We start from the raw sequence: 24065 nt of genomic DNA on the forward strand, positions 1-24065 counted from the left end.
ATGCAACATTGTTTTGCCTACCTCAGCACCTGAGCTGTGTTGCGTAAAGCAACTGGAGATCTAGTTTATAGTGCAGCAGCCATGTTTAGTAACATGTAACAGTGCCCTCAAAACCTTGGTCTGGCACTAGTGACCCTTTTGACCGCTCTCCCCTGTTAGGCCTAAAAGGCAGCCATTGCACATATTACAAACATAAAAAGCTACAATTAGGCTTATGTATTAAGTGGCCCAGCCTAATGCTATTTGCAAACTGCAAAGCAGCCACCCTTGGGAAACATTACCAACGGTTATTTAGCCATCCATACTAAATGAATCTAGCCTTGCATTTTATATACCTTTTCTATTGAATTCCCCCATCATATAATGGTATTATGAAAAAACACCCACATCTACATCATGAATAAGTAATGTTCAGAACGGATTACACCACATTCTACTATATAGACTTTCCAGTTCGCCATTTCCTGCAAGAAAAGAACGCCAAGTTGTACGAAGAACCCCAACATCTCAGTGCATTGTCAGAAAAGTGTAACACACAAATTCACACCTTAAGATGTAATTTATTTTAAAACCAGTTTTATTTTGTATATTTAGAAATGTGTAGTTTTTAATAACTGCAAAGGAAAAAAAATTAAATAAAAAATAAAATCAGCCACACGTGAAGGACTAATAGTTGATTAGGAGAATGCAGTGCTGTATCTTCTACTGAAACCGTGCGGATGTGCCATAATAAATCGTCTATTAGTAAAAAAATACATTTTAGGGCACATTATACAGCATCCTTATCACAAATTGCAGCAGGGATACTTTAAAGGTAATAATCAAACTAGAGAATTCTGAGAAGTTATGCTCAGCATTTATAAAGATAGCAATTTTTGTGCATTTTGCTTCAAAATGTTCTTGTGGTGAGTACTGTAGAAATGCGCTTTATTGCTGCAGATGTTACAAAGTTCAAGGCTCAAAAAAGGTATGAGTACAAAGGTATCCTTAAGAAACGTTCAGTTTTCTTTTTTTATACAAAAAGTAAAGCTTAAAAAAGTTACATTTACAAACAAAAAAACAAACAAAAAAAAGTGGTATGCACGCATTTTATATACAGGCATTGTAACATCTTTGAGATATTTTTTTTTTTAAATGCATAGCAGAAACATACAATTTCCTTCAGTATCTTCAAGGCAGGCAGCGGGAGAAGTCGATCCCCTGCCTGCTTGCCTCAAAAATAAGTTCACAATAAATCATATTTTCTTCAGTCTCTCTCCATTATACATTACCCTAAATAAGCGCAAAAAAGCCATATGAACTTCGTAGTACTGAGAACTAGGAAACAAAGACTATCATAACATGAGGGTAAGGCATCCCTGCTGGTTAAATGTGTGTAGTAAATGGTTAATTTACAGATCCACAGAAGCACCAGAACCACCGTCAGCCACATAAACCCTTTGGCTGCAAAAGGAGTCTGCAACATGTGTTCAGACTCCATGAAACAAAGGGAGAGTGAGTACATAAGCTGTCGTTTTTATTTGCACAGGTTTCCAAATGAAGCCCGTCACAAATCTCTGCACATTTTATTTAGTGGTTTTTGATTTTCTTATTCTATTACGAATTCAGCAATGTTTAGCAGATCAACACTGCACAGCCCCTTTGCCTTCGCAAGTCACTGTTCTGGTGCCAACATTTACCAACCATGAAAAAATCAACAACAAAAAAAAAGTGCTAGTCTTTGTTATCAAATTCCAAAAAAATGCAAGCGGTATCCTTCAGTGGCATTGGGCAACCATTAAAATGATCATTCTGTAAAATTACTGTAGTGTTATCAGAGTTGGTCCTTTGGAGACAAACTAAAGCAAGTGAAAGGCTTTTTTTTTTGTTTTGTTTTTAAAAGAGACAAGGAAGGCATGACATTGGTAGGGCCTTCGCATGCCGGTTCTGAGGTCATGAGTTTGACCATGGCTTTAAAGTCTACTCCGCAATACGTAAGTTCAGGCAAAATTTCAAGCACTATTGAGTCCCATGGTTACTTAGAGATCAAATAATACTCAATAGGAAAATAGGTCCAAAGCAGATTTCACATTATCTGTGGTCTTTACACTTTACGCTTAGAAGTGATCTATCAATACAGAGACACAATTTGCTCCGACAAGATAATTAGGGTCACCCGGAAGAGATTTGTTCTGCCAATGTTTGGGGTCACCTGTAGAAATGAGGGGGAACAAAACAAACATTTGTAACTCTTTGCCGACCTGTATTTGCACAGTCATATTCCATACACCAGAGTATAAAACTAAATAATAAAAAATCATAAGTAGCTTTGTGGATTTTGTTTCAACATATGTACGGCTCTTTTATCATGTCTTCCCGTTAATATCACATAAGTCTTGCACTTATTTCTATTGAAATTTTTACAACGTAAGATTTGAGCATAAATCCCAACACTGCCCTCCACAGGAAACACTTAAAAAGTACATGAATTTTAAGATTATATTGCAAAACAGTAAATTACATTATAGGAATTCATCAACATACAGCTGTTCTATTATCGCTGAAGATATTTACCTTAAGTATAATGTTATTTTGGCAATCCCAATTTTTCTGTATTTACAGGATTTTAGAAATAGCAGCATATGGTGATCTATTTTTCATACACATGCATAGCAGGGTTCAGATCCCTACAAGTAGCTTTGCTATTTTCACTGAACAACCGTCACTTTCTAAACACATCTGGAGAAACCGCATGTGTGGACCAACCATTAAAATGCGCCTGTTGCCTAATCAAAGTTGTTTTCAGTCCTTTAATATACTTGGTCACCAGTCCAGCCAGTGGTTCTCCAGATGCTGTGAAACTACAGATCCTAAGCTTGCCCTGTGCCACAGTTTTAGCATTCCCTAATAGCAATACTGTGGCTGGGCAGTATTTATACTATAGATGGGTTCTCCTACAGCTACCCATTTTGAACTAAGTGATGTCAAACAGCTTTGCGAATTGTCCCTACATTGTCCTTCTCTCTTCGTGCTTTTTCTTTAATTTTGCACCTTAGTTTGCAAATAGTGTACTTTTTTTTCTTTTGCGAAAAATTGAATTTTTAAAGAAAGATTTTTTTTTATTGCCAATTTAAATTTTTATCACCTTACCCAATCAAGGGGGCAGCAGCTATTTTTGCAACAGGTTCTCCTCCCTATGGAGGTGAATCTGGATTGACGATCCGCAGCCATCTCTGAATATCGGCATCATTTTTGCCGATGCTGGGACTTTTCCGACTGTCGGAATATATTCCAACAGTCGGAAGAGCGGACCACACATTGAATAGGTCGAATGACATTCAAACTAATAATGTTGGAAATGGTCACTATTTCTGACCGGCAAAATACAATACCCCCCTAAACCTGTTTTTTCCTGGCCAAACAAAAACAAATCTATGATAAGTACAGTATTTGGCCTAACTGAATATACCTGTCAGAGGGAATAATCTGCAGTAAATTACCCTAAAAGCAGGATGCCGCCCATAGTATACTTAGGATTATTGTGGTAACGTGGCTAAGAAAGTCTATGGTTCTCTGAAGAGAGCTATTTGGTGGGATTTAATAAGAGATATATGTGGGTATAACTGTACTGTTCTATTTTAGGCCTCATCCTCATTTTAATTCAGATCACTAAGTATTTCTTGGACAAATATTTTCTTCTGTAGAGATCCATGTTCTAAAGGCACTAAATCTTGTTGTGACCTGCTTTCAGGGAATTGAAAAGCAATCGAAAAACTGCAAAGTGATTTAATTTAATTTTGCCTTCTCTACAGAACAATTTCAATACATAAAGATTTTTTTGATTTTGTATATAATCTGTTATATTACAAGTCTTCACTATAATTCATGGGATGGAGAAATGTTAAAGAGAAGTGCAATCCTTTTAACATACAGTAAACACTCCATAAAATGCAAATATATCTTATTTGCCGTCGCCATCACAGAGAGCACAACAATTTCCCTGGTAGCAATACTCAGTCTATATTTGCATCAAATCCTGCATTAGAGTTATGTGTGAGGTTTCTCCCCACACAAGGTATAGTAACAATATCATGCTTCTGTACAGGAGATCAATACAACGCCTACAAAAATTGTTAAGTCAATTTAACTGCAAATCCTAAAAAACATTTCTGCAACCTAAGCACCTCAGAACAGAAACATCTCTTTTCTAGCAGGACAGCTGAGCTTGATGATCCATTTTAGATGCAACTTTTATCTTTATACACAAATGCAAAACCGCACTAACATTTCAAAGTGATCCTCAAAAATATGCAAATGTGTTAAAAAAAAAAAAAAAAAAAAGAATGCCTACAGCTGTGACGGAGTTGATGGCCCACTTGCTCTCACAATGTATTTTGGGTAAATTATAAGAGCACATTAACAAGAAAACACTTCTCCAAATGAGCCTTCAATAAAAATCGCTTTTGTTGAAAATATTCAGAAACAAGGGACTTGGCAAACCCTATGCAGAATGTGCCAACAAGGAATTTCAATAGAGCAAAGTGATTTAATTAGTCCAGACATTACAGCATATTGGCTCATTAAAAATCAGTAAGCCTTATTTCAAACCTTTAATTCAAGATGTAGGGTTAATTGCTACGGAAAGCACTACTTGTGCCTATAAATACTTTGATTTATCATGTTTTTGAGATTAGGGGCAATTAAAAAAAAAAAAAGTGTTACCAGGATACCGTAGTCATTTGCTAGTAATAGAAACAAGAATGCCAACCTTAAAGCGCTTAATTTATACGTAACATGCAGATGATTATACGAATGATCTGTGGTTACGCTGCACTTTTCCAGCTAGAAAACTGTTGGATGAAGCTTTCCTGTGTTACACTACAATAAGGGATAACTTCATTAACAATGTTTTTTACTTAAATTATGTAAAAAATGGTTTTCACACCTGTTTCACATTATTGTAGTACCTCCTAAATGCATTAAAGGGCTTTTAGTGCCGTTTTTGTGAAAAACTGCTCTGAGCCCTTTAATTCACATTTTCTATACTTGGATTATAAATGCCATCCGATCGATTTTATTTAAAAATAAAGATTTTTTTTATTTTTATAAATACCACAATGAGCCCTGTGATAATGACAGCTTCAGCAGACATGGTCACAAAGCTCAATTCGGATCCCCTACAACTACATAGCTTACATAAAAATATCTTGAATTGGCTGCCGAGTGGCATCACAGGAACAAAGCTTTCTGTTCTTCGACATCTGTCCCCCACATGTAATAATTGATAGATCAGTGCATTGTAATCAATTATTGCATTACAGATGGTGACCAATTTATCACCATCTGCATCAGTGGATGTGGTACTATTGACCCACAGTGACCCCCACTGCCACCCTATCCCTGCATTGATGTCTGGTGTCTTTGGTTATCACCTGGGATAGAATCCCTTACTTCACAAAAAATTCTGTAATCTGACCCCCACTAGCAATACAAAGAATGCGGACACTTGGTAAATGTACAACGGTTATCAATGTAGAATTAACACTAAATCGCTATGGCACCAACCTATTGCCAATGTCGGCGCAATTTCTACACTAAGAAATTGGTCCAGCAAGGAAAGGACTCACTTTTGGTGGAAGTGGAGTAAGATTATCTAGTGGGTAGTTTACACCCTGCGCTTGGATTCACTACGTCCTTAATATAAACTCTCGTTATCGATTTTTTGTAATCAAATAAAGATTTATTTGGAGTTTAGAAATGACACTGGAAATTTCATTTATATAAAGAATGAATGAACAATTAAATAATACGTTTTAAAATACAGTTTCTAAAGATCAGGCGAAAAAATCTAGCAAAAAAAAACTAGCGAAAAACCTGTGGTTTGCTATCAGTTAATACTAGTACCGGTATACAGAAACATAAGGGTAAGTATGGGGTAGGGTCACAAACAAAGACTGTCGTGGACTATCATGAAGAAGCCTTTTGACAGGCGAAACTAGTTGATGACGTGAGTATTTGGACTTGCCAGACGCTGCCCCCACAAAGACAGCTGAAGCAAGAGACTGCAGGCAGACACCCGCTCAGCCTGGAAAAGGTAAAGAAAGCGCACCACGTGTATATATCACTGATTCGCACACAGAAACCCCCTCTCCACAGAGCGCTGGTTTCTGCCCCAATACCGGTACCTAAGAGACCGTGTTAGTCTTTGTTTGTGACCCTAGCCCATACCTACCCTTATGTTTGCGTATACCGGTACTAGTATTAACAGTTAACAAACCACAGTATTTGCCAGATTTTTTAGTACCTGTATTTTAAACTTTTTATTTAATTGCTCATGCATTGTTTATATAAATGACATTTTCAGGTTAATTTATAAACTCCAAATAAATCTTTATTTGATTGCAAAAAAAATAAAATTGATAACGACAGTTATTAAGGACGTAGTGAATCCAAGTGCAGGGTGACACCGCAAGGTGTAAACTACCCACTATCCGTTCAAAAAGAGGTATCCTGTAGCATACCTCCTATACCCCACAGCTGGAACACCCTACAGCGCAGTCCTCCCTACCACTATCGAGTAAGATTATCTACCTGGATTCCAATTTAATAAACTGCTTGTATGCTGGGCTTTTGTGGCTAAAGTCTCTTCACACTTTGTTAGACCAAGACAATACAACAGGCATAGGTTGCTTTTAGAAAAAACTATATATTGTTTTACATATATCATACCCTACTTTAGCTTACATTTTCTTAGAGGTTGTTTGTTTCATTCATAGTTATTTTTTCTAAATAAAGTATATATATACAAAAAAAATTATATTTCTGAATGTAACCAACCAAGCGCTATTATTGTTTAAGAAACTATTGTAGGGAATGCTAGACATCTGAAGCTGCCACAATCATCCACATTTTTAAGTACTAACTTGTCAATCCACTGCAATTCTTAAAAAGCCGTACATATGTGAAAGCTAGAAAGTGAAAGGGTACGGGAAATGCAAATGTATGAATTCTGTTGACCAATTGAATCATGCTATGTAAGCGATAGTGACCAAACGACCCATAGGACAGATGGAAGAAAGCGTACCCGACGAGGTGTCGGATGATTTTAGAGCAAAAGACCAACCATCAGGAGTCATAGACGCACAGTGTGGTAAGCGCAGCTCCACTGGTTTCAGGAATTTTAATCCATGGGGTCCGCACATTACCAAAGGACTGAGTAGTGTTTCGCCTGAAAACAAAGAACAAATAGTCAAAAAACCATAACATAATGATGCAGATGCAACGCTAAGCACTTGCCATTTTAACTATGGAGGAGATCAAATCTTGGGAGAAAAAGTGAAGACGTTGCCCATACCAATAATCTGCTGACATTGTACAGCCTGTGCTAGCAAAATGACAGAAGCAAGTTGGTTGCAATGAGTAACTTCTCTACTCAAGATTTGCTCTAGTCCCCCATAGGCTTTTAGGAATCAAATATGGTCCTGACCTTTCTCTTTATCCAGAGGTGGAAGGATGCTGTTGTCCCTGCAGACTTTGAAGTAGATTTCCTGCTCAATACCATCAGGAATGGCTCCTTGAGGTATGATAATACTGACTCCTGTCTCTATGGAACTTAACACACCACCATTGCTGTTGAAAATGCCTCTAGCAGTTGCCACAACTGTGTGAGCATCATCCTCATCATCATCTTCCAGAGCAGAGGGACTGAAAAATAGAAGAAATGCAGAAAATTAAAAAGAGAAAGAAAATTGTGTTGAATTGCTGATCAGGATTGCTTTACGAGCAATCTTAGAAGAGGATTTATACACTACTGTTTAGGTTGGTAAGCAATAATTCTACCTGCCAGCCCCTCATCACTAACCACTAATTATTAATATCCACCTCGAGCAAACATAGAAACGGGAGGAGATGGGGGTTTTACAGAGGGGAAAATTATAGTGTCCGGAATCTACTATCCAAGACAGCTAAGGGTCCAATCCATAATGACACACAGGTGCTGAAGTCTCCAACTTGCAGAACACAGAATTGAAGTTGCTTTAATATGGCCTAATTTTCCAACAAAAACAAGATAAACATGAGATCAGTTAATGAGATACTTTAATCTTATCTACTTGGGTTATTAGCATTACTTGGGTGTACACACAGTGAGATTTTGGCAGGAGATTTTGACTAGTCAATATCTCCTAGGTGGTTAGCCAAAATCTCCCTATTTTTCTCCTGCTTAGTCAATATTGTCTAGCATAGATTGACTGTGCAGGCAAGGCAATTTCGACTAGATCATAGACTATCATTAGACAAAATCGCTTAGTCAAAAGCTCCAGTGCACCTAGCCAAAATCTCTCTTAAAATTGCTAAGTCAAAATTGTCAATTAGCCAATACCTCATCGTGTGTACAGGGCCTAAAGTTTCCTTTTACAGTGAAGTAGAGTCAGGCAGATCAACAGGATGGGGGTCGGAAGGAAAACAAATTTTGTAAAATTATGCCAAAAACGCCAAGTTCCCTGGGATTAATCATATCTTTTTCCCAAATATTTTTTTTTTAAACCAACAAGAAATTTAAGTATAAATTTAAACATTTAAACACAATAAAACCGTGAAGCATGACAAATGCATATTGTTCTATTAACAAACGCTTACCATTTGCCTACACTGTGTTTTAGAATTAAGTAGAGCCAAGAAAGCTCTGAATTCCAGGCTCACCATTCAAAGTAGCGTGATGTTTTAGGAGACAAGCAGGGGCAATAGCACAACTGCGTCATCAGCTATCGATAACGGTCAATGGCAGTATAGGATGCGGCGGTATAAGGTGCACCCTTTGCATTTGTTTCGGTTATATGCAAACACTACACTTAAGTAAAACACAACCCACATTCAGCTATACACAATAAATTATGTAAAGAAATGTATTTCAAGTTTTAAAGGGCAAATATATGAATGTTTTATCAATGATATCCTGAACAGAAATGATTCATTAATTAAATGTTAAGAGCTCAGATTTTTCACATTTAATAGATGGCACAATGGGAAAAACCATCTACAGTTTAGCATGTAACATTACCTGACTGGGATAGCTTTAGGCACTGCATTGACATTATTATGTTGATATTTAGGTTTGCTGTCCAATTGCTTAGATGTACCATCGATCTCAGGAGACATGGCCGCATTGGTTGATTTTAATATTGGTTGAGGAGAATTTTGAGGTTTGGCGGGAAGCTCAGGCTTCCCTTGTGCTTCGTTTGGCAGGAGATTGTGATTGAACTTGGGGCTCTCAAACTTGCGCTCAAAAGGTCGGGCAGAATGGGTATAAGGTTTGGGAGTAAAACGGTTAAATGATGGTGTGATGGTTTTTGCAGTCTGTTCAGTGCCATTAACAGGACTTTTGTCAGGAAAGCTTTTTTGGGGAAAGTAGTTTGTCTGCACTGTGTCCTCTCTGTTTGAAGGTCTGAAGACTGTTGGCTTGTTCTGAGGTGGTGGTGGCTGTGGTTTAGTCATGGTGGAATTGGTAAGCTCCAACGACATTGAACTGACTGAAAAACAAATATGCACATGTTAGTGCAAAACTACAACCAGGCATCTACCAATCACAATATTCAAATGTAACTTTAGGCATAAAAATTATTTATACAAACATGCAAAATTAACAAGGTGTTACATTTTAGACCTCACTTACAATTTCGGTGCAAATACAATTAAAATGGTACAAAAGCGATTGGTCTTCGCATTCAAGGAAAATGCTGCACATAAATATTGGGCAGCTGTATTTATTAAAAGCAGTGAATGCTCTTCTCTAATTTCTAAATTTGTCTGATTATTTTAAGTTTGCCCCCTGAAGCACAACAACATGAGGGGGAAAAAAAAAGCTAAGCAAGACCAAAACCTGAAATGAAAAATCCTTACCTTCTGAATGTGTATGTTTCGTATGTGCTGCTGCATGGTTTACAAGCACTGGAGAAGGCTGGTTATACTGTGATGTGGAAGTAAGCTGTGGGGCTGGGTCATATAATTTCTCACTTATAGGTCTTTCAGGAGGATCCAGGTCTGCCGGTTTACCCCTGTGGAGGTTCAAGAGAACATCATTAAGCACATCAGAACTAAAAGTCCAAGCAGACATATCTATCACTGGGCTTCTCGCTCCAGGTATTAAAGACCCATATAAAAAAGGTGCCACTGTCCTGCAAGAGTACCACAGAACTGAACATGTAGGCATCAATTAAAAACACACTATATTTTTTTATTTTGTAGCTGCTGGGACGTGGAGAAAAAAAAAAAAAAACTACAAATTTCAGGATATATGCCCTTTACACACTTTGTAAGACTCATGGTGTAGCAAATTGTACCTGTAAAGTGTAGTTTTTAGGTTTAAAACAAGTTCTGCAATCCATAAACCTGGATTTTCCTGTTCAATAAATTCTGTTTGCCTATATCTTCAGTTCTCCTCAAACACAAACCACGCAATTCATGTATGAACAGTATTGTTGGGTAACTTAACATTCACTTATCTACGGCTATATAGCCCAATCTACACCATAGTGTAAAAGACGGAATTGAGATGTTAATGCAACAGCACGAAAGTTAACAACAAAGGCAGATGATTTATGTACTGTTCATTCCAAAATGTATGATCAATCTCATATACAAGCCTTTTCACTGCAACATCAAAATGCAGCAAGAGAGCAAGCAGAAAACCAGTCTTCTACATAAATGGGACAACCAGAGTTTTGTTTTTAGTCAGACACAATTCGGTTGTCTTTTTCTATGGGTTCTCAGCATACTGTACATACAGACAAATGCCAGCTAGATCTTCAAAGCATCTCAATTAAGAATCCCCAGCTTTATGTGCACTAATTAAGGCAAACAAAGTGATTTAACTTATTAAAAATTAGATTATTAATTTGTTTCTATAGGACAAATTTGTCACCCCTTAGCAAATAACCAGCGGTCTAAAATAATTTTGCTGTGTGCACATAATGCTGTGGTTAGTTTAGGAGGAATGACATCATAAAGACAGCCTTATGTTAATGCCAGTCTTACCACTTGATGTTCCTTTTCAAGTAGTCATAGCTAGTGTAAGAGCCAAGAAATCTATGTGGTGGCAAAGCAAATGTGACAGAAGAATGAAAGAAAAGGGTCATTCTAACTTTAGGTAAATTACATCTTGCAAGCTTTTTCTGAGACATACTTACACAAAATCTACCTACTGCAGAGTAACAAACGCCTAATGTAAAAACAGATTAGTTATTGTAAGCACTGAGAAGTAGTAAAATGCAGGGGAAGACAGAAGGAAAGATAGTTTGTATGAGGTTCTCATTATCCATCCAGGGAGGAAGACATTAAGCAAGAGTTAGGATCGACACACAACAATGTACTGTAGTATTAGACACGCTAATGAACAAAACAATATGTTGGTAAAGTCACCATCAACAAGCTGTACCCTGTATAGCAACCAGAACAAGCATAACATTGTTTTTACCCCTTCAAATCTGTTAAAGACTTGTTGCCAAGAGTTAGAAGGTTGGTTCATTTGGTGACATTGTGGTGTTCTGAAGTTAAAGCTTGTCTAGTTGTAAAGCCTGATGTTACATACGGTTCTAATCAACAAAACCAAGAATAAATCAGAACTGATTCTGTCCCATGGTTCTCATGACCTTAATGTGTTTCCTTACAATACTCAATTTGATTATACGTAAAAATGTCCTCCTTGAGGAAATAAAAACTAGAAAAGCTTATTGGTAATGCTCTGGAAAAGAAAAGTCCATCTTAAACTTTTAGTAAGAAGAGGTCATCAACCAGGTACCTCTATAGAATCACCATATGCAGACATTATCTAGACTCCTGTGTAACAGACATTGGCATTGTAAAATGGAACAATAAAATCAGATACGGACTGCATCAATCACAGCCTACTGTGCTTCAACAACAGATCCACCAACCAACAAAGACAAAAACAAAAAAGGAAGAAGTGGATGATAAAAGTGTTGGAAACTAAATTATACAGAAAAACATATTTTCCAATCAATTAGGTGTGCCAGGGTATATTCCTGAGGCACCAACCTATTCCAAGCGCAATTTACGATGTATTTCAAAAACTTTGACCAATTTTTATTATAAAATATAAATATGAATTAAAAACCACTTTAACGCCGCACCTCAGACCTGGAATATTACCGGGTTGCTGACGGGTCCAGGTGCAGTGTGAAAGCACCAGACCTTATAACCCGAGTGGAGCAACCCGGCATGTTGACCTGGGTTAGAAGAATAGCTAAACGTAGGTCGCCGACTGTATAATGGGAGACCCGGTTTTAGTTTAAATATGTCAGACCCTGGGGTCCAACACGGATTTGCAATGTGAAAGCGGCAAAAGACAGATCCACATTGTTATTAATAAACAGGAAAACATTGTTTTCATACTCCAGTGTTGCTGTTCCTTAATCTGTCCTAAATACTGGCATTGTGCGGAACAATAGAAAAAGAGGAAAGACAAGGAAAGAAGTCATCACGGCATAAACTGGAAGCAAACCAGTCCTTAAAACATTTGAAAGCCCCAGAGAGCAAGATAAGGTATATCACAGTGTCCAGATATTATCTTTTTGTTTGAACAGATCACAAATTAAAAAAGGAGAACCCGGAGACAACATGGCCTTCCAAACGATTTGTTTAATTTAATTTTTCTTGTAGACAAAAAAAAAAAATCTGTTTGGAAGACAGTCGCGTCCCCCCCCCCCCCCCCCCCCCTTATGATGATTAAAGTGAAATACAGTAAAAGAGGTATTGTAGTGCTTAGGTTTTAAAAACATTTACAGACAAGCAAACAGTCTTACACACACCACACACTTCAGCACTTAATATTTAATGCTGTAAAAAGATTAAATGTGAAAGGTAATAAGTATGAAGCCCAAGCTAACCCCCCCCCCCCAAGCGGAAAACAATATTGTTTAAAAGCAGTTTTAAGTCGGAATACAGGTCATGCTTAATAAGATGCATGTCAGAGTAATTAAATATGTTAATTGACAAAGTTATAGTCCACATATTCCTGCCCATTTCTGTCTTATAAATATAATGACAGCCATGGGAATAAAGGCATTAAAGCTTATTTATTTTTTTATCGTAAAACCTGAGGAGTAAATGAAATATACAGTTAAGTAAATGCAGTAGCTAGCATGTAAAAGAAACCACAACCAGCACTCGAAAAAGGTTATTTTTGTTACAGGTTTACAGTTATTTATGCAGCCATTTCATTTTTGCATTAATAGTTAGTGTAGCAGGGCATCTGAATATACACTGCAGTGTAAAACTTACAGACAGATTACTATTGATTCCTTTAGTATACTAACACTACGTTTTTAGAATCTTCTAGGGACTTTGCACAGTCATTTAGTCATTTAAATTATAGCCACATAGGTTTGAAATTTGGTATTTTTTGCTGGAAATGACATTTGTCTAGCAGGCAGATTGTGTATTTACCAATATATATTCGGTAATTGTGCTTACTGCCTTTTCGCAGCTCTGTGAACATTATCCATACACCTGCAGTGTATGATTTCATTACAAACTTGTGTGACATAACAAGATCTTCGAATAGCCCCCAACTCCCCCAGCACATATTATTTAAGAACCGAGTCACAAGTACAGCTTTCACACATGGTAGTGCTACGTCTTTCACTGCAAGGGGTCAGGATGTAGGTGCAATGAAGAGGTCATAGAAAGACAAGTGCAGCATGTCAAAACGTACTTGGAGGGGTAGCTGTTAAAGCTAAGTTGACTCTGAGACTGTCCAGGTTTAGCAGGCTCAGGGAGGAGGTTCACGGACAGAGGAGGAGAGGGCTTCTCAAAGCTTCTACGATCAAAGTAAGACAACTGCTTCCGGTAGTATTCCTCATCTTCTTCGGGATCATAGTTGTTAGAACGAACTATATCTTCTGGTGGCTTCATTTGAGGTTTTTGCGGTTCAGGTACTCTAAGAAAAAATAAAATAGCGACAGTTTTTGCAACATACTCCGGACTATAATTTAAACAATATTTCAGGTTAATACATTGCATGGGGTACAACATGTGTACACTTAGTACCTTATTTGAGGATTAAAGACACAAGTGGATAAAAAAACTCAGACATTAAGAGCTAAATAGCTAAAACCTAAAAGGTGGCCATACACACGCAGATTCATCTGCAGATCTGTCTGGCTGGAACAAAAACATGGTTATGGGTGAGAGCAAATGACAGTTGACCATTTACTTGGAAATGCTGGAAAACTGACAAACTGTCACTCATCCATAACCATGTTTTTGTTCCAACCAGCCAGATCTGAAGATAAATCTTACTAGTGTGTGGGCACCTTAAGAATTAGACAGTACTTTTACCCAAAAAGTGTATCCGTAAAAACACTACCAACATTTAAAATACCAGGATCCCTCGGTCATTAAAAGGAAAAAGAAAAATCTGAAAAGAGTTACACAACTTCATCCACTCACTTCTGCGGCTAATGCCCCGTACAAACGGTGCGATTGAGGGTCACTTTCGTTTCGATTTTGACCATCTAGTCAAAATCAGGAATCGAACGGTTTTCAGCCGCATTCAATCCCGATTCGATGCCAATGCGCCCTCCCGTTCAGTCGATATCAAAATTAAAAAAAATAGACCGTGCAGGCAATACTATATAATCACCATGCCGTGCAATTTCAATCTCGATCAAATAGTGATTGAAAAGGAATCGCACCATGAGTACAGGGCTGGTGGTGAGCATTCAATTTTATGGATAATACATTTGTTTACCTGGTGACTGATTCTTCAGATTTTCTTATAAACCACAAGGAGAAACAATATAATTACAACAATACACACCGGAATACTGCCCCCCCCCCCCCCCACCTCATAAACACACACAAACGCTTCACGGTAGAAAACAAACATTGAAGAATAGATTTGCTTTAACTTCTAAAAAGAAGAAAGTGAACATGTCGCCCATCGCAACCAACCATCTAAAACATTCCAGAAAAGCATACATAGAATCTAATAGGTTGTTATGGACACAATCTCCACTTTCTTTTCAGAGGCTTTAGTAAACCTACTGCTAAACCTTCAAACTTGCCATCAAAGAGCTGCACAATGTGACAATGACTAGATCTGCATATTACCTATATGTTGACTTTTCTTGATCATAATAAGGCAGTGGGGCGGCTTTAGATGCAGTTATAGGTACAGTTATAGGTTTGGGTGTAAGTTCTGGGGCCTAAATAAAAAGGAAAACAAAACCAGTTTAGAGAAGAAAAAAAGCAATAGTTCTTTTATGCATTTAGTAACAGTTATTTATACAGCACACAATTTATAGCGCTTTACAGAGAATATTCACATCAGCCGCTGCACCCAAGTGGAGCTTACATTCTCACACACTAGGGAGAAGTTTTGCTGGTAGACAATTAACCTACAAGTACAGTATATTTTCAGTTTGTGGGAGGAAACAGAAGTACATAAAGAAAACGTGAACAAGCATGGGGAGATACATACAAACTCCACACAGATAGGGTCATGTTGGGCATCATACCTACGACCTCAGTGCTTTGATGAGTAATGCTAACCATTACACTATCAGTGCTGCCCAACTGACACTATCTATTGATAACGGTAGTAAAAGGTTAGCCATAGCATAAATGCAAAACTAAACAGCTTGCTCCAAACAAGAGGTTATTCTAACATGTGCCTACTTGCACATCATATGTGAAAGACATAAGGGAAGAACAACTTTTATTATTATTATTATCATTAAAGTAGTCGAGTAGAGAACTCCCAAATGATTCATCCTCAAACGGGTGTGGATCGTATTGTCGACTCGACTTAGGTCGACAGGCAACAAGGTCGACAGGGTTCTAGGTCGACATTGGACAAGCCCTTACATTCTATTAACACTTTTCCCTCACTAACACTATCTCTCTCCTATTTTAATTACATTTAATTTATTTTTCTCTTTATATATAGCTTTGGCTTCTTATCACTAATTATTAACACTTTGTATATCACTGGCATGCCGCACTGGGCTTCCCAGCTTATGATGGTTTTTGGGGTGCCGCACCCTGCACCAAGATATAGCGCTGGGGACCCCCAATATACAGAGAAGCCTTGACACGGCTTGGGGGCATAGCATACACCTGCACAGGTATATGTAACCAATATCTCTGAATTCTATTATCATGTAGTGTTCTAGATTGGTTACTAACATTACTCAGTGTGCTGAGGGAAAAAATGTATTGTTTTACTTACCCAGTATTTAACCCCTCCCTCATGCACCTGGGCAATGTTACTGAACTAATTGAGCATCTACCACTATCTGTATGTATGTTGTTAGAGGCAGAAGGGAGCCCATATTAGGAGGAGATGTGGGTCCTGATATGCCACATGGAGTAGTCTGGGGTTGCTCCAAGGTAGGTAGTTCTTAGTTTGGATATATCAAGTAAGGAGCCATTATCATGTGGCTCCTTGCTGGTTAATCGTAGACCCAATTTAGGGTAACGGTGGTGTGGGGTGCGGTGCTCCTGGACTGGATGGGCTGGGTGGCTTTAGTGCGGCATGCCCTTACATTCTATTAACACTTTTCCCTCACTAACACTATCTCTCTCCTATTTTAATTACATTTCATTTATCTCTCTCTCTTTATATATATAGCTTCGGCTTCCTATCACTAATTATTAACACTTAGTATATCACTGGCATGCCGCACTGGGCTTCCCAGCTTATGATGGTTTTTGGGGTGCCGCACCCTGCACCTAGATATAGCGCTAGGGACCCCCAATATACAGAGACGTCTTGATGCGGCTTGGGGGCATAGCATACACCTGCGCAGGTATATGTAACCAATATCTCTGAATTCTATTATCATGTAGTGTTCTAGATTGGTTACTAACATTACTCAGTGTGCTGAGGGAAAAAATGTCTTGTTTTACTTACCCAGTATTTAACCCCTCCCTCATGCATCTGGGTAATGTTACTGAACTAATTGAGCATCTACAACTATCTGTATGTATCGACATGGTTTCTTTACCTGAATGTCGACACAGTCGACATGGACACAGTTGGAAATCAACCGCAGCCCCTCGTGATGCTTCGGGCACACTCTTTTATTCTGCCACCACGCCCTAGTGGATGGTAGGGCATGAAATACCACCTGTCGGCTCAAAAAAAGTGAAAAAACCCTTGTCGACCTAACACCAATTCGACCTAAAGACCTGTCGACCTTCATCCATGTCTACCTAAGTCGGGTCGACAATACGACCGTATCCCCTTCAAACAATGAATGCATTCATAGCTTCTTAATAACTTCATATGGACTCAAAAGCAAAGGCAATTTACTTACATGTAGTATCTGGTTCTGACACTAGCCTGATCAAAATGTAACATTGTTCAAAAATGTGAGAAATATGTGCATTCCTTTCTTGGCCAACCTATACACCAATATAATTATCTCTCTTCCTAAATATGTATTGTGTATTTCCTGTATATTACAGAGTTGAGCAATATACCTTAAATAATAGATATTGAGGGAAGTATTCCATGCCTGCCGCTATTTCTGACAGCATGGGCGTCTATTCAATGCGGTCTTGCCTGACAACATTGAAGAGGCAGATCGACGGCTTTGAATTGTCACGACCACAGCAGAATCTCGACAACCCACGGCCGTTTATGCAGCTATGCCCCCCTTCCGCCGATCGCCAGGCGGGACATTGAATCCAGTCTGGCGATATGCTAAAACGAAAATGGGCCAGGGTCACGGCTGTCGGTACGAATCGACAATCGAGACCCAGGATGAATAATCCCCTAAATCTTGTTATATTGCTTTTCTAGTGCCGTGGGTAAAAACATCCTGTATAAACTGCAGTGTGAGCGACAACCTCAGGCAGGCAATTCTTTATTCAGTACAATCATGCCTTAACCAGCTAATAAAAGGGTTTAAAATGAACCCCTGTGGGTTATAAAAGCAAATACCTTTAAAACGGTTACATCATTCATGTCCTTGTTTTTCTCTCCTTGAACTGATCTTTTGTTCTCAAACATCTTAACTCTGGTAAGTACAGACTGCGGCTTCATGGCGGGATCATCTTCCTCTTCCCTCACAGCAGTTGGTGGAGGTAAAGGTTTACTACTGGTTGGCAGAAGGTCTGACTTTATCTGTGCTGAAGGAGGCATGGTTTCTATTCTAGGAGAAAGATCATATTGTCCTTGCTTCGCATTAAACCCCTGTGAAGGTTTCTGCTCATAACCCCTCGGATGTTGATCAAAATATGGTTTCGTTTCCGCAGCCCTAGCTGTGGGCGCAGAAGGAAAGGTTTGAGGTTCTGGCTTGTAACGGATATGTGTATCATATTCTGTTGGAGTGGGTTCTTCATAGTGTACTTGCGGTGCTTTGTAATTTTTAGATGGCCGAGGTCGATTGTCATAGGCAACAGGAGGAGGCTCATCGAAACGAGGTTGCTGTGTAAAGTAGCTGCGTTCCAGGCTTTCTTCTGAGTGCTGTCTGACACTAAAGTCCCTAAGATTACTGTCAAACTGTGACCTTGGTGGATAGGACTGCTTATCCTCATAATAACCCCACTGATCATCGTAAGTAGGCACATGATCATCGCTGTGTATACGTGGGTCATAATTATGAGGCAACGGATCCACATAATCCGATCCAGGGTCGTATCTGTAAGACTGATCATATTCTCTACTCATTGGTTTTTCTGCATAAGATGGCAGGGTGTCCATGCTGAGCGTAGTGTCTTTCTCTGGCTTCTGGTGGCTGAGCACTTGTTGTTTCATCAAGTAATTGTGTCTGGGGTTCTCTTCCACAGCATATGGCTCTTTTCTATATACCTGAGCAAAAGGGGGAAAAAAAAAAAAAACGTGATGCATAAATATTCAGGAAGAAAAGAAAACATACAAGACAATCCACTGAGCTTTAAGTTCCTATTAAGCACACAACCACAAGGTGGCAGCGGACATGCTGTATTCTCATGCTGCTGAAATGAGAAGGGTGATGCAGTGCAGGTTAGATGTTAGAAACGAGAGTGAGCTAGAGCAAACAGAATTGTGATGGACGAACTAAAGCAGACATTTGCAGGTAGTAAACTGGTTAGGAATACGGAAAGAAAGGCATGCAGTACCGGAAAGTCATGCAAGCAGTATAAATCCCAGTGATTTAGATGCAGCATAGTGAACTGCTCCAAATTTTTTATCTGATTATTGTCTACCTTTGCTACTGCAAGTACCTGATCAACACTGCAATGTATTTCAGGTACCTCCAGTATGCCAAGGTTCAGGAAGAAGGTGTTAAAGAAAGAAGACTCTCAGATGCAAAAGTATGACTAGAAGTACAACAGACTGGTGCAACAATGTAGCACAGGTACCTTTGCTGGATCTATGTGCACAGGTAAAGATGAAGGCTCTTGGTCTTTTAGCATTATGTGAGCTGCCTCAGTGTTTGGTGATCGCATTGGGCCAGCTTGTGCTTGATAAGAGCTGTATGGGGCGGGGTTGGGTTCCTCCAATCTGACATTATTTAGATTTACATTTACAGCAGCGGTTGAAGTTGCAGGGTTTGTTTCAGACGGCAGAGAAAGGTAAGGGGCAGCAGGTAAGGCATCAGCTTTCTGTGAAGTGTTTAAAATAGTGTTCACGTTCAACAGTACATGGGGATAATCCTTGAAAAAAAAAAGTGTTCTCATACAATCTTCACAAAGGAAGGTTTTATTAATGCTCTAAGACATTCTGCAAAGTCAGCCTAAAGCTGGCAAGAACTAAAACATTATTCTTTTCATACCCAGTATTACTTGCTGACTAGGTGACCAGGGGTCTCTGGCGACAAGCATTCCTCTAATATGATCATGCGCTACAATTAATCACAGAAAACCGTTCATTGTGGTTATAAATTAGGAGTGCAGTGAAATTACACAATACAATTTTTGTTGTGAAGTGGTTGACAATAGCATACCCTCTCCAGGAGGGACACAATACTCTGTTTCTGGACTTCCCTATTGATTGATTGATTGATTACCATCACCTGTGGAGAAATACCTTTCTTATCAATTAACCTGTTTAGAACAGGAGATGGCAGTCATACATTAAAGGCCCCCATACACACTGCGATAGCAGCGTGCAATGCGACGAGTTATCGGCTGGATCGCATCGCATGCGTTTGGCATGTGATGCGATCCATGGGCAGTACAAAAGTATGTGCAGCACATACTTTTTGTACTGCGTATTGCACGCTGGGGGCATTAAGAAGGAATTCCAGAAACAGAGCATGGTGTCTCTCCTGGAAAGGTTCATGTTGGGAGGTATGAGAAGAGTGCAGGGGTTCTCAAACCTCTGTCCTCAGAAACCCACACAGTTCACATTTTCCTGGTCACCCGGCAGGTGCAAAGGGGCATTTATTACTCAGGGACAATCCACAGGTGGAGCTAATTATTTCACTTGTGATTCTGTGAGGAGACCTGTAAAACATGCACTGCGTGGGGTAATGAGGACTGAGTTTGAGAAAGTGTGCAATAGTGTAGAATATTGGATATCTGACTTTTACACTAATGCCCACTATATTGTAAAATACAGGACCTTAAAACTGCCAATGATAACTGGAGGCACCTCAGTCAATAGGACGGTCTCCCCATAGTAAACTAAAGTGCCTCCATAGGTCCAATCTGCTTCATGTAATGTACACACAATTTATGCTAATTTATCCAGACATTTAAAAGCCAATGAACTGTATTTAGGCTAAGTAGATTTAATTGTAAAACAGAAAAGTATTGACACCTATTCCTTCTAAGAAAGTTACCAAGTAGACAATACATTTTTCAAAATATGTCCAAGGGTTCATTTGACCAACTACCCATTACTTTAACAATGGGGGGTGGAAAGAGTACTTTCGGTTCACTCATTCAGTGATCAGACACTGGTGCTAATTTGGGTTGATTAAGGAGTAATGTAGTGTGATCCGTTTAATCCTGATTCTGATATATTTGCTGTTAATAAACCACTCCCCACATTAGAATACCCCTGAAACATAAGCTCCACAATATACCAAATGTAAATAATACAATGTACACAAGCTTGGGATATCACTACAATATTGAATGAAAAATTTATTTCATTCATAGGATTAACACACACCAAGACACACATACTTTATTTAGTCTTAGTGCAGTAATCAATGCAGGGGCGAGGGGGTTAAAAGGCAGGGATTGCAGAAAGTCAGTGATCCTAGCTGTTTAACTCCCATGCCGGCTGCTCTCCGTATTCAACGTTCCAGAAGAATCCGCGCTGTCACAGGACAGCGAGGTTTCCCCCAACAGTGAGGCTCGCTGCTTCAGCGGTCGTATATGCCGATCCCCCCTCACTTTAAAAATTGAGCGTGGGGCAAATCGGCGTATGCGGAGGGGGTGTCAGTTGAATACTGACCGGGCAAGCGGTGACAGCAAGCAGGCAGTACTGCACGCTGTCACCGCTCGCCCCTGGCATTGAATACAAATAGTCAGGTACCAACAGTGTACCCTTTAACAAGTTGTATTACTTCCCCTTATCTCTGTTTATTTACTTTAATAACTTTTTTAATTTAATATTTTTTACTTGAAACTGGGAAAAATTACAGAACTATTTTTTCTTCTATCGTTTCAGGTACGGCTTACAAGTACATTTGGCCAGGAGAACAGGTAGAAACCAGAAAATCTCAATGTGGAAATAATGATGAATTAACTCTGAGTACCAAACTTGCTGTGAGAGATCCTCAAAATACCTGCTTAGAATGCCAGCGTCGCTTACAGCAACTTTTTTTTTTTTAGTGCAATATTTGATGTAACATCACTTAAACGGACTTGTCTGTATTTATAGTAAAAGAACAGTAGCTGTATACGATGCTGGCATTTTTAGCAGGTCTGTGGAGGATCTCACAGCAATGTTGGCACTCAAAGGGTTAATGCACATTTGCTTAAACAGTCATTTGTAGGACATTCCTTACGAGCAAAGAATTAAAAGTACGAACTTTCAGCGAAAGCCGCCACACTGTGGGCTACAGCAAAAGCTGTGAAAAAGCCAACTTCTTACATCACTAGGAACCAATGACTACATATGCTTTAGCGATATCACTAGTTCATAGCAAATAGGCAGTCTATGAACAATGGCCCCTCTAACTAGTAGTGGCCCAGACGCTACATAAACAGTGATAACGCATGGTGGTGCCAAAGTAGTAGCACATGAAGGTGCGTAAGAGTAAGATGGCTTTATCAGAATTGTTCCTGTAAAAGAATATTCAGAAAACATTCATAACTTAAAGCAAATCAGGTATTTTTATCACGTCGAGCAGTATGTTGGACTTTATTGCGCTTAGCCACTGGGGGCACTGTTTCCTTAGCGCGCAGGGCTGATCTGCTGCCTGCATAACATGGGATGTGCTTGTCATATTCCTCACAAAGGTCATTTCCTATTGTAACACAAAGGCTATTCATTTTGGATAGAGCTCAATTTTAAATCTGAACAAAATGAGAGACCAATATGACTACATGTGATCTTTTATTTGCAGGTTATGTTCTTGGCTAAAATAAACCGAACTGAAAATGGAGCCTTCATATTGCGATCAAACTCCTTTATCTTAGATATTATTATATAATCGGGGAAGAATAAATAATTGTTAATATTTTCCCTTAAAAATACATAAATATTTATATATTGTTTTAATCTATAATGTGTTAAACCTTGGCATTACTGACCAGTAATAGTAGGTTATGAAATGTTATAGCAAGTTATATAATATATTAGAAAGCCTAGTAGGAGCTGGTCCATATAGGTATGCAGTATGGAGACTCGCTCCTCGTCACCGCAGGGAACAGAGCACAATTACTAGCCAGTCTGCTCTCTGATACAGGAGATATTATGTACATTTATGGAGCAGATTTGATAAAGACTGTCCAGTACATATCCATCCCGGAGCATTAACCCTGTAAATCAACCACTAGATATCTACTTGCTTTTTAATAGAATACTGCCATTAGTGCAATACAATTCGACAAATATTTATAATCCTATACTAATCCCTAAATTAGCCCATCTAATGTTGATTAAAAGGTATTTTATTTATTTAACTATAATTCAATGTTTTACATAACATTACTGTAAAGCAAAACAAATATACACTATAAGTAAAAAAAATCTCCATAATTTAAGCACCACGTGAGAAAACCTAAGAAATGCAGCTGTAGGCATTACATATGTTTAGAAACAGTACCAAGATGCAAATGGTCATGCAGACAAGGTTAAAATAAACTGACCTGTTGAGATGGTACATTTTTATATCCTGGTGAGTCTGTTCGGATGATAGGCTGCGGCTGTGGCTGTGGTGGAAAAGATGGGTAAGCCTGGTTCTCCTGATTATGAATCCCTGAAGTGTCATCCCGGACAGGTTCAGAAGAGCGTGTAATGGCGGACTCGGGGGGAGTCCCAGCCTCGTCATTTAAAGTCTCATCCAGGTCTTGGTCAGTGTAAGCCCCTCCTTCAGTGTCCGTATCTTCATAGTCCGAGGTGTGCCTGCTATCAGTGCTATACATTGAGTACTCACTACCTGGTGCTGATAAGTAGGATAGACGGTCGTCATGCAAATCAAGATCATCATCTGTGCCACCTTCTGCCTGCACCGAATGAAGTTAAGTTAGACCAGGTTAGTAATTCGAAATCTGGTATCTTGGTTGGAGAAGTCCAGGATGTTATTTACTCTATACATACAACTGCTTCTATATCCTATAGCTATTTTTTCATAATTTATTTGTGAAATGCAAACGTAGATTATGTGATGTACTCAATAAAAAAAAAACTACAGAAATCAAAGTTTCCTATGAAACATCTCATCACACATGTGGTCTGAGCTCCATAATATTTCTTCCACACACATTCAGTACACAATGGAATGCGGACCTTTTTTTTTTTTTAAAGCAAAACATAGTAAAAAATAAATAAAACAAAAACACAGGCAAAAAAAAAGAAACAAAAATAAAACACCTTCCATGAGAAACCTCCAAATTGAGGAAAAACTTACTAAAAGTGTGTCAGTGGTACTGTGCATGACATCTAAATCAAAGGT

At 38.8% G+C, this 24065-nt stretch overlaps 1 protein-coding gene across 15 annotated transcripts in view; it reads right to left on the minus strand.

The window, feature by feature from the left end:
* Positions 1 to 559: 559 nt before the first annotated feature.
* The window catches only part of TJP1 (tight junction protein 1), a 418488-nt gene continuing 394982 nt past the window's right edge, over positions 560 to 24065 (minus strand). For 8 of the 15 annotated variants that reach the window (XM_083183779.1, XM_083183778.1, XM_083183781.1 and 5 more), the window contains 11 exons: positions 23260 to 23616; positions 19351 to 19644; positions 17948 to 18817; positions 15109 to 15203; positions 13709 to 13933; positions 11011 to 11061; positions 9877 to 10031; positions 9038 to 9506; positions 7466 to 7683; positions 7064 to 7207; positions 560 to 2191 (listed from right to left, as the gene is read on the minus strand). In XM_083183779.1, the coding sequence (XP_083039905.1) occupies positions 2097 to 2191; positions 7064 to 7207; positions 7466 to 7683; positions 9038 to 9506; positions 9877 to 10031; positions 11011 to 11061; positions 13709 to 13933; positions 15109 to 15203; positions 17948 to 18817; positions 19351 to 19644; positions 23260 to 23616 (2973 nt within the window). In that variant the 3' untranslated portion in view covers positions 560 to 2096. The remainder of the gene's footprint in view (positions 2192 to 7063; positions 7208 to 7465; positions 7684 to 9037; positions 9507 to 9876; positions 10032 to 11010; positions 11062 to 13708; positions 13934 to 15108; positions 15204 to 17947; positions 18818 to 19350; positions 19645 to 23259; positions 23617 to 24065) is intronic. The other 7 variants (XM_083183785.1, XM_083183786.1, XM_083183792.1 and 4 more) reach the window with 6 other exon arrangements.

The sequence above is a fragment of the Crinia signifera genome, chromosome 4 (assembly GCF_055691185.1).
Source record: "Crinia signifera chromosome 4, ASM5569118v1, whole genome shotgun sequence".
In the NCBI taxonomy this organism is placed as follows: Eukaryota; Metazoa; Chordata; class Amphibia; order Anura; family Myobatrachidae; genus Crinia; species Crinia signifera.